The 16,622-nt window shown below is 43.7% G+C and overlaps 1 protein-coding gene across 1 annotated transcript; it reads right to left on the reverse strand.

Annotated features, from left to right (window-relative positions):
* Positions 1 to 291: 291 nt before the first annotated feature.
* On the reverse strand, positions 292 to 16,080 carry myh7ba (myosin, heavy chain 7B, cardiac muscle, beta a). Its single transcript, XM_073468371.1, has 41 exons — positions 15,984 to 16,080; positions 15,319 to 15,422; positions 15,082 to 15,225; positions 14,325 to 14,481; positions 14,183 to 14,210; positions 13,811 to 13,907; positions 13,029 to 13,121; positions 11,852 to 11,915; positions 11,668 to 11,766; positions 11,477 to 11,580; positions 11,251 to 11,389; positions 11,046 to 11,164; positions 10,568 to 10,717; positions 10,175 to 10,345; positions 9,920 to 10,099; positions 9,691 to 9,823; positions 9,535 to 9,611; positions 9,128 to 9,215; positions 8,931 to 9,048; positions 8,721 to 8,844; positions 7,671 to 7,807; positions 5,724 to 5,979; positions 5,401 to 5,643; positions 5,085 to 5,261; positions 4,821 to 4,966; positions 4,643 to 4,733; positions 4,166 to 4,555; positions 3,942 to 4,068; positions 3,736 to 3,854; positions 3,418 to 3,614; positions 3,157 to 3,340; positions 2,837 to 3,002; positions 2,594 to 2,718; positions 2,372 to 2,487; positions 2,056 to 2,248; positions 1,748 to 1,951; positions 1,283 to 1,408; positions 977 to 1,147; positions 765 to 869; positions 586 to 681; positions 292 to 447 (listed from the first exon to the last, which is right to left on the reverse strand). The coding sequence occupies exons 1-41, from the start codon at positions 16,078 to 16,080 to the stop codon at positions 292 to 294; spliced, it is 5,811 nt and encodes a 1,936-aa protein (XP_073324472.1).
* Between the last annotated feature and the right edge of the window lie 542 nt (positions 16,081 to 16,622).

Genomic DNA, 16,622 nt, shown 5'->3' on the forward strand with positions numbered 1-16,622 from the left:
TTGCAGCTGGCTGGCTGTGATATGTTTGGTCGCAGTGGTCAGCCACAACACATCATTCAGCAAGCTGAAATACACAAGACAGGGATGTTTATTAGCAACCACATACACAGTGTCATAGAGTTACTCATGACCACACTAGACATCACATGAGAGGGCTGTGTGAGGTCGTCTTCAACAGAGGATTACACCCAGTCTCTTCTAAGATTAGTTCATGTTATGAAGCCTGCTGGCTAATTTTGACAAATACTTCCAAAGGTCATACAATTCAGCAGCACACTGGTATGAAAGGCATTATGTATTTAGTTTACTAACCTTGCTGCCTTGGTCACGGGTGCGAACCCGGAACTTGTTGACCTGCGTTTCGGCCATGTCAGCCCTCTCCTCTGCATCCTCCAGCTCATGCTGGAGCTTCCTGTACTTGGACAGGTTGGAGTTGGCCTGCTCCTCCTACAGAGAGAAAACCAACAGGACAGTTCAGTGTACAGTTATTTTTACACTATATGAACAACCGCAGCTTTGGTTAATGATGTGGTTAAGATGATCATTTATCACTGACAGTACAATAACACTAAACTACTGACTCACCGCCTCTTCCGCCTGTCTCTTGTAACTCTTCAACTTGGCCTGCAGCTTGTCGATGAGGTCCTGCAGCCGGACCAGATTCTTCTTATCTTCCTCAGCCTGCACAAACAGCACGGGGAGTTCTGACATGCATTCAAATTGTCACCCCCAGCATGCTCTGTGCAAACAGACTGGTGCTTTACCTGGTAGGAGAGCTCTTTGATTCTCCTCTCGTACTTGCGTACTCCCTTCTGATACTCTTGGCTCTTCTTTTGCTCAGAGTCCAGTTCATTCTCCAGGTCTTTGACCTACCAGCAAAAACGAGAAAATGACCAGTCCACTGTTAAAAATTACAAGCAAGAATGATCAGGTTTGACAGTGACTACATCAGCGTTTAATCTGTCTCGTCTCTCACCCTGGCCTCCAGCTTCTGGACCTGCTTCTTGCCGCCCTTGAGGGCAATCTGCTCAGCCTCGTCCAGACGCATCTGCAGATCCTTTATGGTCTGCTCCATATTCTTCTTCATCCTCTCCAGATGGGAGCTGGTGTCCTGCTCTTTCTTCAGCTCCTCTGCCATCATGGCTGCCTACAAATTGAGATGATCAGTGTTAATCCCTAACTGGATTGGAAACAATAAGGCTAAAAAATCTACCAGTTATCCGTAGTGTAAATTATATACTGTACATCATTCACTTTATATTTAGTTTATCACAGATCTTACATCAGTGATGGCCTTTTTGGCCTTCTCCTCTGCATTGTGGCACTCCTGCACAGCATCGTCCACCTCATTTGATAGCATGGACAGATCACTCTCCAGCTTCTTCTTCTGGTTGATCAATCCAGTGTTCTGGAGCAAAAAAGACATTTTCAACAATCCTCTCAGGATGAGAACGTCATTTCATCTTGTTTTTAATATAGTTTCTTTCATTTTTTAAACTTGGAACCACAAGCTGGAATTCAGTGGAACCTAACAAGCCATCAATAACAAGAACAAATACCCTAGAAACACTGTCTTTTGGAGAGCGTTTTCAGTTCACAACCACAAAGACTTGCTAGCTTGGAAAGCTAGCTTCATGCCCATTTACACGGAGCAAGCAACCGTCCTTTGATAAGCTCATCTATTTATTTGAAGTGATTCATTCACCGTGAAAAGCACTGTGGGGCGGTTTTAAATGCATCTTCCTACCTGAGAGTGCAACAGGTTGACTCTCTCAGTGGCCTCCAGCAGCTCATGCTCAGCTAGCTTGCGTGCACGGTCGTTCTGCTCCAGCAGTGCCCTGAGCTCCTCCACCTCTGCAGCCAGCAGGGTGTTCCGGCGCTCCATCATTGCTGCCTGCTCCTTCAGCTCCTCATTCTGGTGAGCAGTGTCATCTAGCTCCAACTGAATATCCTGGGGTCACAGATTAATTAATTAATTAATGAACATGTTGACAATGGAATTTGTTTCATGTATGAATCTGACAGAAAAGTTGATGGGCTGAGAGATGGACAGACCTTGATCTGAATCTGCAGGTTTCTCAGGAGTTTCTGGGACTCTGAGGCCTGCCTGTTGGCATGGCTCAGCTGCACCTCCATTTCATTCAGGTCACACTCCATCTTCTTCTTCAGGCGCAATGCCTCGTTGCGAGACTTGGCCTCGGCATCCAAGGTGGCCTGCATGGACTCCAGCGTTCTCTGGTGGCTACGGCTAGAAGACGAAAGACGTCATGGAGAGAAAAATTAGCAGGATGCAGTTTTTATGTAGCGGTTGATAGGAGAGAATCAAAGGTCTGCTGTAAGTAGGACAAAAAGAGTCATCACTGAATCTCACCGAAGGTTGTCGATTTCTTCATCCTTCTCAGCCAGCTTCCTGTCAACGTCCACCTTCATCTGGTTAAGCTCCAGCTGGATGCGGAGAGTTTTGCTTTCTTCATGCTCCAGAGTGCCCTGAGACAAACAGTCAGTTAATGCTTAGAGATATTCTGTAGGTCATCTTGGTGAAAAATATCCCAGACCACAAGAAGGAGGAAGCAAAAGAACTCAAACTGCTTACTTCAGCTTCCTCCAGGGCAGCTTGAATCTCGCCTTTCTCCATGTCCAGACCCTTCTTCATTTTCTCCAGCTCATGGATGGTTTTCGCTCCCTGACTGATTTGATCCGTCAGGTCAGCGATCTCCTCTGGGGGAGCAGCAGATAACTAGTTAATATTTTGTGAAAGGTCAATGTAAAACCAATAATCCATTCTAATCCAGCCTCGTAACAGGGTATTTAAGATGTGAACTACGACGACAGGTACCTTGGAGGTTCTTGTTCTCCCTCTTGATGGTCTCCAGATGATCCAGAGCCTCCTCATAGGAGTTCTTCAGTTTGAAGAGGTCGGTGCTCAGGCCACGAGACTCTTTTTGAGAGGTCTCCAGCTCTGACTGACACTCTTCATACTTCTGTCTCCACTCAGCCAGCACCTGGAGGAAACAAGGCAAACTCAAGTCATGAATTGGCCTTGCAGCACATGGTACCAGAACCTATTTCTAACAAGACAGATTCACAAATATGCAATTATTCATCTGATTAAGACATTAAAGGCAATCATCTGTACCCACTGCCATCTGCTGATACCTTGTCAAAGTTGCGTTGCTTCTTGTCCAGGGCAGCAGCTGCAGCATTGGCGCGTTCCAGGTCAATGACCAGGTCCTCGATCTCTGTCTGGAGTCGATGTTTGGTCTTCTCCAGGGAGGAACACTTGGCATTGGAAGCCTCCACGGTCTCTTCAGCCTCCTGCAGACGTGTAACCAGCTTCTTCCTAATGAGAACCAAGCACATTTAGCGTTTGTGCATTCTTCCATCTGATTCTGTAAGTTAGAAAGACATCTCACTCACTTGGCTTCCTCCAGCTCCTCAGTCCTCACGATGGCGTCAGTCTCGTACTTTGTCCTCCACTGAGCCACCTCGGTGTTGGCCTTGGACAGAGCTCTCTGCAGCTCAGCCTTGGCTTCCTGCTCCTCTTCGTACTGCTCTCTCAGGAGATCACAGTCATGTCGAGATGACTGCAGCGCGTGTGCCAGGGCACTCTTAGACTTTGGAGACCAATCATAAAGGTGGAGATCAGTTAGTCGGACTGGATGAAATTTGAATTTCTGCAGAGGTAGCTACCAGTTTTAAAGACAACAGCCATTGATGCATTGATGAGGAGCTGACCTTATTCTCCTCCTCCAGCTGTTTCTTGAGCTCCTCAACATTCTGGCTGAAGGAGTTCTTGGCACGCTGGAGCTGGGAGACCATGGCTTCCCGCTCTTCAAGCTTCCTGCTCACTTCACCTACATGGGAAGGAGAAATCGATATCTTTGTTACTAACTGGTTTGTGAAATGTTTGTGAGATTTATAATAAAATGAAAGCTCCTTACCACTCTCAGCCTGAACACGGGCCCTTTGGGTGTTGGTTTCGTTGAGCTGCCTCTGGAGCTCATCCGCCCTGGCTTTAGCCTCGTTCATTTGGTCTTCATAGAGACGACACATCTTCTCTGAAGTGCCCTGCAGACAAGAGAAGGACATTTTTGAGGGTTTGATCCATTTTGGTCCAATACTAGTTTAAGTCTTTCAGTTTGTTTTTCTACTTTTTTCCATCTACCTTGCCCTTTGAGAGCTGTTCCACAGTCGAGGCCAGATCATCAACCTCCATCTTGGCCTCGCTCCTCTCCTTCTCCAGCTTCTGCTTGACTCGCTGCAGGCTGTCAATCTGCTCACTTAGCTCCGCAACGCTGTCAGCATGCTTCTTCCGCAAGGCTGCCGTGGTGGCCTCATGGTGCAGCATGGCTTCCTCCAGGTCTCTCCGCAGCTTCAGGTAATCTGACTCTCTCTTCTTGTTCATCTCGATCTGGGCTGAGGTGGCCCCACCAGCCTCCTCCAGGCGCTCACTCAGCTCTTCCAGCTCACGAGCCACATCGGCACGCTGCTTCTCAACTTTGGCCCTTAAGGCGCGGTCGGCATCCAGCTCCTCCTCCAGCTCCTCTGTACGAGCCTGGGGGAAAGCAACAGTCAGTTATTTTGTCAAAGTCATGTTTTATTTTTTAACTTCTCCATTAGAGGTTACGAGACTAGTGTCTACCTGTAGCTCCTTCATCTTCTTCTGGAGCTGATTGACCAAGGCTTGCTCGTCTTCAATCCTTGAGCCCATCTCATTCATTTCAAAGTCTTTTCTGGTAGGAAACATTTAGCAATGAATATTAATCATCAATTCTTAATAGCAAGATAATGTTTCCTTGTGAATATATGAACATTCTCACTTCTTCAGCTTCTCTTCAAGTTGCTGCTTGTCATTCTCCAAGTCCATAACAGACTCCAGGGAGAGTTTCAGATCTCCCTCCAGTTTGCGTTTGACCCGTTCCAGGTCCATACGCAGCTTCTTCTCCTGTTCCAGTGAGCCCTCCAGCTGATTCGCAGTGGAAAGATTGAAACATGTTACACTGTGTGTGTTTGATATACCACCGCCTGTGGTCTAAATGATACGACAGTATATTTTTTTCAGCTTTTTTAGGCAATACACTCACATCATCTACTTGTTGCTCCAGCTTTGCCTTGGCTTTGGTCAGAGTATTGACTTTGTCTTCCTCTGCCTGCAGGTCGTCCAGAGTCTGCTGATGAGCCTCCTGGAGAGCCTTCCTCTCTTTGGTCAGCTTCAGTATTGTTTCATCCAGAGCTGCCATTTCTTCAATCAGGTTCTTCACCTGTGAGCCAGAGAAGAAAAAAAACAAAACACAACACTTATTTAGCTCCGTGCATCCACCAAATGTGCAGTGGCTCTTTCTGTGGACTCTTGACGCCCTCTAGAGGAAACTCACTGCTTTCCTTCTCCAGTTCCCTTACCTTGTTCTCAATGGCATGTTTCTCCTTTTCCACTTTAGCCAGAGTTATCTCCAGATCATCAATGTCTTTCTTCAGCTCAGCGCACTCGTCCTCCAGCTTGCGCTTCTTGGCGAGCACATTAGAGCTCATCTCCTCCTCGTCCTCCAGCCTCTCCAAGATTTCTTTTACTTTGGCCTCCAGCTGGATTTTAGTTTTGATGAGCAGGTCACACCGGTCCTCTGCATCTGCCAGATTGTCCTGCTCCTACAGGAGAGAGGAGAGATGTGTTCAGTGCATTCCCACCCACTACAATATCTGTGCCACAGTGAGGAACTGCCACTTACCGCCTGCAATTGCAGAGAGAGGTCATTCTTCTCTTGGATCAGGCTGACCTGCCTCTCCTCCAGCTCTTTGCGCTTGGCCTCAGATTTCTCCAGGGCCTCCTTCAGTTTGGCCAGCTCCTCCTTCAGAGCAGCCAGCTCTTTCTCCGTGGTGGCGCTCCTCAGTAAAGGCTTGATTTTAAAGAAGAGCTTCATCCAGGGCCAGTGCTTGACGGCGTTGAAGGCCCGGATGTTATACTGGATGATCATCAGAGCCTCCCTCAAAACAGAAATCAAAGGGAAGAATGATATTTTTTTCTTGTCAGATTGAAAACAAAGCACAGAAACCAGTGGTTCCCAACCAGGTACCGTATATGTACCCCAGGGGTTGTCTCCGTTATTGAAAAGATTGGGGGAGTATCTAATTGGAAAAAAAGGAACTATGATTTAATTTAAGAATATTTATACACATCTGATGTCATCTGAAACACCTGAACGCTGCAGTTTAGGATTGAGTGTGTGTGAGAAGTAGTTAAAAAGTGAGCAGAGAGGTCAAAACAGTAAGCTTTCTAGAAATTACCAAAAGTAATGGATACATGGTTGAAATATTTAGATAAAAGTAACAGATAAACGGTTGAAATAGTTGGATAAACACCACGTTAACTAAATACCTGTACCTATGAAACAGTGGTTGAAGTAGTTAGCTATGGTAACTGATAAATAGTTTATATTTTAGCTATAAACAACTTATAACTTCTAGTTTAAATTCAAATGTGGAACATCGCTGGTGGTGGTGTTGATGAAGGAGCACTTGTGACAGGGCTGTGGGGGCACATTGGATGTGGACAACATGGTGTGTTTAAAGCAGTAGAAGTGAAGTTCAGATCAAGTAAAGAGAGGAAGGTCAAAAAGATTTATCCGGGAGTTCCCCGTCTATTTATTTAGTGACTTCTCCTTGGTGCTTAATTTTTGGCACTAATCCTGCACCCATCCAGTCTCTTGTGTCTAATCATACACTGAGGGATGCGACATGAAATCATACACCTAATGCCGCTTTTGATGTTTCATGACTGTGACCAAACGGGGTTACCAGATTGATTTAGTCTCAGTAGAATGGCGTCTCACAGCCCTAAATATGGACCCAGAGTAGACCGGTCAAGGACTTCCTGTCACTGTTTACAGGGTGAGTTTGAGTGAGTGTGCACACGCCGGGATGGGAGGTGACTGAAGGAGGGTGGGGGAGCTGATTGCATTTTTGACATGACTCCATGCTGGGTGCCTCTCAAAGGTGAGTGGCCGTGTTTATTTAGAAACTAAAGCCCTCTGTCCAACGGCCGACTTAAATCCTCTGTCACCCGCCACATATCCCACCAATGCACTCACTTAGAAGTACAGGCGCCGCGGACAAAAGGGGCCAGGGGCCATGAGGCACGGAGGGGGCCGTGGGTTGTATTTTTAGGGAGGGCCCGAGCAGCTGCCACTTGACACATGTCGCCACCTGGCTCTGAGGACACCGTCAGCATTGTTTAATTTAGAGAGAGTGAATGGAGAGAATAGCCGAAGACCTGAAACATGGGTTTGTGTGTGTGTGTGTGTGTGTTTGTGAGGGTGGGATGGAGCCCTTATTAACAGTATGGCCACACACATGCCTGGTAACCATACAAGGGCAAGCACACGCCTCACACACGCCGATAACACTGCCCTTGCATGCCACACATACTAGAGCGAGGGAGTGAACACTAAGGTATAGTGTATCACAAGCTGAAAGGCTCACGGCTGATCGTGTTGCTATTGAACCTGTTCAGAGGAGCAACTGTTGAGGGAGGTCTTTTTTATATACCATGTCTTCACCTTCCTGTGAGGTATTAAGTTCAAAGGCTTTCATGTGCCTATGAATATATTCTATATCTACTCAGGTTCATAAAAAAAAGATTTTGTGCATAAAATTGATAGTCACTGCAGTGTTTTTACCTCCTTTCCGTCATCCTCTGCAGCTCCAGCCTCATGATTTTGCCACGAGCGGCTGCCTGCAGCAACGTCAGGACTTTGGCTAAACGCTCGTCCCTCAGCTCCTCGAGGTAACCCAGCAGGCCCGCCTTGAAGAACACCTACATGACACGAGGAATGAAACAATGACCTAACCAAAAATAACACGATAAATAAATAAATATGTAGGAACTGAAAATCGATCATATAATTTTCAGAGAAGATTTTTGGTAACACTTTATAATAACTATCATTAAGAAATGTAGTTGATTAAACTTTAGTTAAATGTTATTTCACTGTTAACAATGACATGCTTTATAAACCATTTATTAAGCAACATCAGTTGCAACTGTATAATGGCCATCTAAATAATGTTTATGGATAAACTACACAGTATTTATTAACCATTTACAAAGTACTATAAACATCAGTTGTAACTTTAAAGTAAACAATTGCTTAATAAATAGTTTACAAAGCATGCTATTGTTAACAGTGAAATGACTATTAAAAATAGTTTCATTAAGCATAAATGTACCATTTATTGATGGTTATTACAAAGTCCCCCTCCAGTCAAAAATGTGTTTGTCTTCTTGTTCCTACAGTTGAATGTTTGAGCTTCACTCTGTAGAATGACGTATGTGCAGAGTTTGACTCTAGAAGGCCGTTTTCACATTCAGGGCTGAAAGTGTAAATTTTCTCTGTGCTCCTTGAAAATCTGATTTTTACAGGCGGACCTATGAGCATGATTTGTGACATCACAAATAGTTTGAAAGCCAATGGTGATCAAATATTCAGCGTAAGTGTGACGTGGAACACTGAGAATGGACTTGAGGTAGAAGGAACAGGTGCCATTTTATATGTAAGCCTTAGTACATGTGTGGAGGTGAGCTTCACATTTACTATCACATGTTAATTAAAAAAATACCATCACACTATGTTTTCATTTTTTAAATAACTTTTAATAACCATATAGGGCATTCTTGTTGATTATTTTTCCATTCACACCTCTGCATCACACAAGCTGCCCCCTCGTACCTTTGTGTGTCCAAATCTATACTGGTTGTGGTCGACATCCAGGGAGGCCAAGAGTTTCTCTGCAGCTTTCCTGCTGTCCACGAACTTATCATCTGGGATGGCATGGGGGTTCAGGATGCGGTAGCTGAATAAATGAACAAAAGTGTGTTTCAGGACTGATTCAAAGTCGATCTCATGATATCCAAAGAGTGATCTGAACGTGATCTGTACCGCTGTTTGAATTCTGCGTAGAGGATGCGGTTGGGGAATCCCTTCCTGCAGATTCGGATGCCTTCTAGCACACCGTTACACCGCAGCTGGTGCAGCACCATGAATGGATCCATGATCCCTGTGCAGAACAGGTTTAAAAAATGAGACAGGTTCCATTTGTTTATCTCCTGATGATGTGATATTGTGCCGTGTGCTACCTGGAGTCTTGGTCTCATTAGGGATGATGCAGCGTACAAAGTGAGGCTGGGTGCTGCGGAGGTTGGTCATCAGCTTATTCAGATTTTCCTGAAGGAAGGAGAAAAAGTTAAATAAGTAAATAAAAATTAGGATTCTACGATTAGTGCAAAAAACAACAATAACCTCTTGATGGACTTTGTGCTCCTCTCATGTGAAATTGCTGACGTAAAGGCGAGAGGAGCCAGCACAGACTTAAAGTGATGTTCATGTGATCATTGCCCTAAACATCACTGCAAGTCTTAACTGCCTCCGTCCCAGCTGTCCAGTGATGCCCACAATGTCTCACAGCACAAAAAACATTGAAGATATTTGGAATAACCTTAGTCTACATGTGATGGACCATTTAACCCTGCAATGTCCATCTCACCTTGTGAAGCTGAGACACGGTCTGGAACGAGGCTGCCTTCTTCCTCTTTTCCTTGAGGCCAGGCTTTGGGTCAGATACTGTAAAGGAATAAGCAGACTGATTAATCTGACTGCTTCAAAATGTCGCCTTTATGATATAGTCCTCTGTTTGCTCTACCTGAGTCTGAGCTGACATAATTCTCGTACAGAGAAGCTAGCAGCTTGTTGGACGACTTCTGGAAACACGCCACCACTGTCTCATTCAGTGGGTCTTTATTTTTATCCAGCCAGCCAAAGATGTTATATGGTACCTGAAAAAAACACAGGGATTCATTGAATTCTTGAATTCTGAACGTAAGGATTAATATTGTGAGACTGTCTTAGGGCTTCAGTGAGAGCGCACTTACCACCCCGGCATAGTGCACCAGCTCAAAGTGGGCCTCGTACTTGCGCTTCTTGTCTGGCCTTGGTTTGAGGAAATTAGGCGACTTGCCGATGTGATTGTCATACATCTTAGCTTTGAAGCTGCTGTCTGTGGCCTTTGGGAACATGCACTCCTCTTCAAGGATGGACATGATGCCCATCGGCTGGAGCAAGAGCAGAGTGTCAGTCGAATATTTATGATTGGCCTTTATCCATTGTGGAGAAAACCCTTTACTTACCTTTTCGATTAGATCAATGCAAGCTTGAAGGTCCAGTCCAAAGTCAATGAAGGTCCACTCGATGCCCTCCCTCTTGTACTCCTCCTGCTCCAGGATGAACATGTGGTGGTTGAAGAACTGTTGCAGTTTCTCGTTTGTGAAGTTGATGCACAGCTGCTCGAAGCTGTTGAGCTGCAATGAAAGAGGAACAGGTGTTCAGAGCAAGCATTAAAAGAGAGCAGCATGAAAAACATGAGAACATGGTACGGAGATTCATCCTGCAGCATAAATCATTCATCACAACAGGATGAAAAGTTGAGACACAGAACACAGAAACAGAAAACCAGTTGAATGGTACTAGTTTTCGGTAAAGACATGTTTAATATCAAATAGCTGCAGTGTGGAACAACTTACTTCAAAGATCTCAAACCCAGCGATGTCGAGGACTCCTATGAAGTACTGGCGAGGCAGGGAGGTGTACAGGGTCCGGTTGATCCGTCCCACGAGCCATTTGAACATGCGGTCATATGTGGCTTTGGCCAGAGCACCGACAGCATAGTTTACCTACCGCACCCACGCACAAACACAAACACAAACACACACAAGTAATACAGCTGTCATTCACATGGGTAGCCTCTGTTGCTTAGATACCAGTTTCTAGAGTGTGTGGAGTGGAGAGTGTATTGATCGACTGAGGATTAAGAAGCTGCCCCTCATCAGCATAGTCGTCCAGGAGACTGAAGAGAAGCTGAACACACTGATTTTGTTCCTTCATACTGCAGCTCTGCTTTTATTTTCCTCATTTTTCACTTAATATTTCAAACACAACATACAAAATATATTGTTGAAGTATTGAAACAAAACACGCACAGTAGACGTTTTATCTCCTCACCTGTTCGACATTCTGTCCCTTCACCACATACTCATTCCCCACTTTCACTCTCGGGTGGAGGAGGCCCTTGATGAGGTCTGCTGAACTGACCCCCATCAGGTATGAGGCCTTGTCTGCACCTGTCGACCAAACATTAGAAACATTACAATCTTGCTTTTAAATCAAGTGATTATTTTGTGCCAAATGTCTCATTACTCGCTCTCACTTTCAGTGCCGTCGGCCTCCGCCTGCTCCTCGCGCTGCTTCTGCTTGAACTTCATGTTGCCAAAGTGCATGATGGCCCCGACTATTTTATAGCAGCCATATTTCTCATCAGGCATGAAGCCGAGGATGTCCATGGCATGCTGTGAAGACGCCGAAAAATCTAATCAATGCGCTGTGTTCAAATGCAGCTGAGTGTCTTTCCATGTGGGGAAAATAAAAGCTCTTACATCAGTGGCCATCAGCTCCTGTCCGTCATCCATGTTCTCCACAGTGGTCACGCCCTGAGAGCAGAAGTGGTAGTCGTATGGGTTGGAGGACACCAGCAGCATGTCTGGAACAAAGAGGATTTTTTAAGGATCATGTCACAGTCCTATCAGCAGTACGTAATAAAATATCCAAAGCAGCGGGACTGACTAACCGAACAGTTCTGGTTTCTTCTGCGACATGATCTGGTAGTAGATGTGGTAGCTCCTCTCACCAGGCTGCTGAAATATCACTCTGGATTTTTCCAGAAGATCTGAAGGACAGAAAGAAGAGAAACATGTTCATGTGAGTCATGAAACAAGAAGAGAAAAACATAATGAGCACTATGTTTAACTTACATATATCAATATCAGCTGAAGCTAGTTTGCCAGTCGGTCCAAAGTGGATCCTGATGAACTTGCCCTGTGGGAAAATGATGTAAAAAAACTATGAAATTCTCCAGAAATCAACCAACAAATACTCCATATGAATGTTTATACAGTATATTATCTATAGGCAGTGGTGGAGTAACTGGTGTACATTTTATCAAGTATGGAACTTAAGTACAATTTTGAGTATTTCCAATTTCTTCTACTTTATGTTTCTAATCCACTACAATTCAGAGTATTATTTACCCCACTACATTTTTTAAACAACTTAAGTTACTCATTACTTTGCAGATTTAGTTGAATAATACAAAATGTAATAACCAAATAAATGATGTGACTACCCATCACACGTACAGTATATAACCTGTAACCATTAGGGGGCTCTCCAACAAAATAAATCAAGGATATTTTCCGCTCAGAGCCAGAGCCTGCCCTCTAGATAAACACAGGAGTCACATTGGATTCTGCTCTGATCCGGAGCCGTTTACCGGCAGCTTTTTGGGATTATAAAGTGGATTTATCTTCGCTCCTGTTTATCAACCTGACTGCAGCAGCGATCCGCTACATTGTCGGGTGTTCATGCACTGTAATGTTGACTGCAGACTGGAGCTGGAGGGGAAATGTATTTTACTTCATGAGCGTAACATTACAGAGAGGATAGGGGAAAAGGAGAGAGAGAGAACCGGGGTCTCTGGTGAGTGAATTGAATTGGTGTGTGCTGTTGCGTTTTAACGTTAGCTTACAGCTAATGTACAGTAAAGTAATCAGCTTGTTGTTGGCTGAGTAACTTGAAAAAAAGACAAATGATCGCTTTGTTGGTGGTAACAAACCATGAACAACCACCACTGCTGATGAAAATCTACTTGACGTGACTCCGGCATAAATTTTCACAAAAATGGAGGGAATGTTTTAAAGTTTTATTCGAGTTTTATTCGAGTTTAAGTCTCGTTCGCTGACTTCTCTATCCTTGAAGTAGCGACGGGCGACAGTAAATAGTATAATAATGATAGTATAATAATAGTAAAATAATCATATACGTTACAATGAAATATGCCTTTTCCTGCATAATTTTAATTTTGAAACTTTGTTTACTAATTTTGTACTTCTTCCCCCTCTGTCTGTCTACAGGAAATTTTTAGGTACTCACAAAACGGGATGAGTTGTCATTCCTCAGCGTCTTGGCATTACCAAACGCCTCCATGGCGGGGTTCGCCTCAATGATCTGATCCTCCAGAGTTCCCTGGGAGAGAAAAGTAGAATGTAATAACGCCACATTATATTTAATGTGACCATTTTATTTGAAATCATTGTTAAAAATAATGTGGCTGCATTATTTTTTCTGCAACTAAAACTCACCCCTGTTTTAGTGGCAGGACCTTGCTGCAAAAGAAAGCAAGTGAGAAGCCTGTGAGTGTTGTATCATTTAAAGCACGACTGAATAATGATTCACAACCAAAGGGGAACATCAGAACCAACTGGAAAATTAGAGACTGATTGTTAAAGCTGTGATAAAAAAACAATGGCCACCTTGTTTTATATGATGGAGTGTGGTGAACGCAGGGGACAAAAAGGTAGGAAAAATGAAGAGAAAACAACACAGAAAAGTCGAAAGCAAAACTCAAAGCAAAGGGAAAGATAAAAAGAAAAAGTGAAAAGACATGGGAAGGAGAAAAGAAAAATAGTTTTAAAAAATCAATAAGGAAGTGGCTGAAAGGGCAACACACATGAGGGTGAAGACATGAATGTAATCAGTTCTCACATTCACCATTCTGACAGTGAGGAAAATGTATGGGAACTGTTTAAAGGGAATACACTGAAGGATTCCTGGGACCAAAGAAAAAATGAAGAAAATAAAAATAAAATACAGCAAAAAAAAAAAAAGAAAAAAAAGCTGGGAAACAAAAATAGGGGTTGCCACATCAGCCTTACTCCTTTTTTGGCAGGGTTGTCCCCAAGAGCTGCCACAATGGCAAAATACTGAATGACACGTTTCGTGTTGACAGTTTTGCCAGCACCGGATTCTCCGCTATAGGAGTGTGAAACAATAACAAAGTGTACATACATACAACAGGTAAAAACTGGGCACAAAACTGGTAAAGGTGGTGTAAATCAAAATCATGACACTCAAAAAAAGTGAGGGACAGATTTCAATAAAAAGAGGAAAAAAGATCAAATCTTTAAGGTGGCTGTGTGTGAATGTCTACATGTTATATGACTAATTATACAGTCATAACTGTCTGCTTATTTTAAATTAGCGACTTGAAAAAAGACATTTTGTGAAATTTTCAATTTGATACTTACGTGATGAGCATGGACTGGTTCTCACGATCTGATGAAGACAAAACAACACAAGGCATATGATGAGTGTGTGTGTTTATATTTGGTGTCAGTGCTTGTGTGTACTTCATGTTGTTACAATACTTTGGTGTATAAGAACACTCACTGCGCAGCATGTCGTTATATGCGTTATCTGCGATGGAGTAGATGTGCGGCGGCGCCTCAGAGCGGCGTTTGCCTTTGTAGGCGGCGACCACAGGGGCTGTGTAGACTGGCAGCCATTTATATGGATTCACCGTCACACAGAAGAGCCCGGAGTAGGTCTGAGGAAACAGGAGAGGCTTTATACATTTTATTCTTTTTATTTGTATTTATTTATATTGACATTTTACTTTTTTTGCATCTTTTATCTTGCTTTGACTTCATCTTTTTAATATCTTTTTTATTATTATTTCTTTGGGCCTTTTGGTGGTTTTATTTGACAGGACAGGTGAAGAGTGGCAGGAAACGGGGGGAGAGAGAGAGAAGGGACAACAGGCAGCGACGGGCCACTCACTGGAATTGAACCCCGGCAGCCGCTGCGTGGACTCGCTGTACCTGGGGCGCACACTCTACCAATCGTGCTATTGGGACGCTCCGTTTTTATTTGTCCTAACTTGTCCTACTCTGTTTGACCTGACTGTTGCCTTCTGAGTATCTTGCTTTTTTTCCTGCCCAACTTCACATCTCTGTTTAGGGTGCTATATAAAGTAATTATTATTATTATTACTACTACTACAATATTAACCCTCTCTGATGCATCACCCATAGCCTAAATGAGCAGTTCTGCTTCTCTCTGGTCGACATTGCTCAAAGTGTAATTCAATCTGGATAATCATGCCTCTAAAGGGAACATGGAAACATGTGAGAGGGGATGTACTCACATAGATCATCCACGCAGCGTAGCGTCTACGCAGGTTGAACAGCACAGAGGCCTCGTTGAGGTGCGTCAGCATGGCCATGTCTTCAATCAAGTCATACTTAGGAGGGTTCATCAGCTGGATGTCACCGTCCTTCACGGTCAGAGTCTGAAGAGATGGACGCAGGCAGACATGAGGAAGATGTGGCTAATAGTTTAGGTTTTTCCATTCATCACTGCAGATGAAGCAATGATCACTCACCTTCCCATCTTTGGTTTCAACAGTGACTTTGTCACCGCTGATCTCCTTGATCTCAATCTCGATGTACGCCTCTTTTTCATCAGGGACCCAGGCTCGCTTCTTACCTAAAGGAACAGCAGAGGGTGTGCACTGAGTGGAAATTCTCCATGATACAAATGTTGGCAGAGATAATAAAAACAAAAGGAAAACATATTGCTTCAAATCATCACGAAAAAGCAGAATTACACAATGGCAGAAACATTTATCCAAACAGGTGAGTTATTCAAGTTAGACATATTTATCTCAGCAAATGTGTTATCAGGAAAGCCATTTTAAAACTTTATTTAAAATTTAAAAGAGCACATTTCAAAAACCAAAGATAAAAAAAAAACTATGTTTATGTAATATTTTATTTTCAAAAACAGTATGGTAATATTGTTTCATCTGTATCTTTAAGTTATATCATTTATACATAGTTTGATACACACTACACATTAACACTGTTAATGTCTTTAATAACAACAAATTAAAGCGCAGAGACTTTGTGCGTAATCTTACACCATCCGCTAAATTGTTTGCCTTATTTAAAAACAGATATTAATTTAACATTGAATCAAAACTGAATTAATTTACGATATGAGTATATCTCATGTTATTCGCCCTTTAAGGTCCCTCATTCGGCCTACCGTCAAAAGCGATGGTCTGCGCCGCCAGCAGCTCCAGGTCACTCTTGCGTAAAAACGGTGCAGCCTCTCCGAACTCCTTCGTGTCAAACCGCGACATGCTGGCAACTCCTCGCCGGTCCCAGAAACCAGAGAGACGGACGAGGTGATGAACTCCTTCGGTAAGAAAACAAAGCTTTTCGTTAGAGTCGTTAAAGCTGTTTCTGTCACTTCAGTCTTCCGCTACTGATGAAAACGCGAAATCACCGCTTGTGCGTTAAGAGCGCAAATCCAACTTCACCAAATGAGAAGGAAAATAAAGAAACGTGTAGCGCGTCAAGTGACACGTGCCAGGGATGGTAAACAGTATCACTACACTTCTGTAAGTGAAATTATTTCTCTTCGAGAGGTTTAAAGGGCGGCCAGCCCGCGCGTAAAGTGCGTAACAAACGACCTACCAAACAAAGGCACAAAGTTGTCCACCCACTGACCTCAGGACGACCACAACGAAATAACAGCGTGCTGAGATGTGCCCTCCTTTATACTGTGTTCCTCAAGGTCACGGTCAGTGCACATTTGTCCCTCATTAGCATATGCCACCTCCTCCGACGCCCATTGGTGCTGAGCGCCTGTCTCAATTGACACAAAAGGAAAGCTACGTTT

Source organism: Pagrus major, chromosome 6 (genome assembly GCF_040436345.1).
Source record: "Pagrus major chromosome 6, Pma_NU_1.0".
NCBI classification, from domain to species: domain Eukaryota; kingdom Metazoa; phylum Chordata; class Actinopteri; order Spariformes; family Sparidae; genus Pagrus; species Pagrus major.

What these genes read in the sequence shown, in the direction of transcription:
- myh7ba (XM_073468371.1), bottom strand. Translation starts at nt 16,080, where the DNA reads ATGTCGCGGTTTGACACGAAGGAGTTCGGAGAGGCTGCACCGTTTTTA. An exon ending in TGGAGCAACAAGTAGATGAT is followed by an intron (nt 4,967 to 5,084) that starts GTGAGTGTATTG and finishes ACTGCGAATCAG; the next exon opens with CTGGAGGGCTCACTGGAACA. An exon ending in CCGTGTTCAGGCTGAGAGTG is followed by an intron (nt 3,855 to 3,941) that starts GTAAGGAGCTTT and finishes CTTCCCATGTAG; the next exon opens with GTGAAGTGAGCAGGAAGCTT.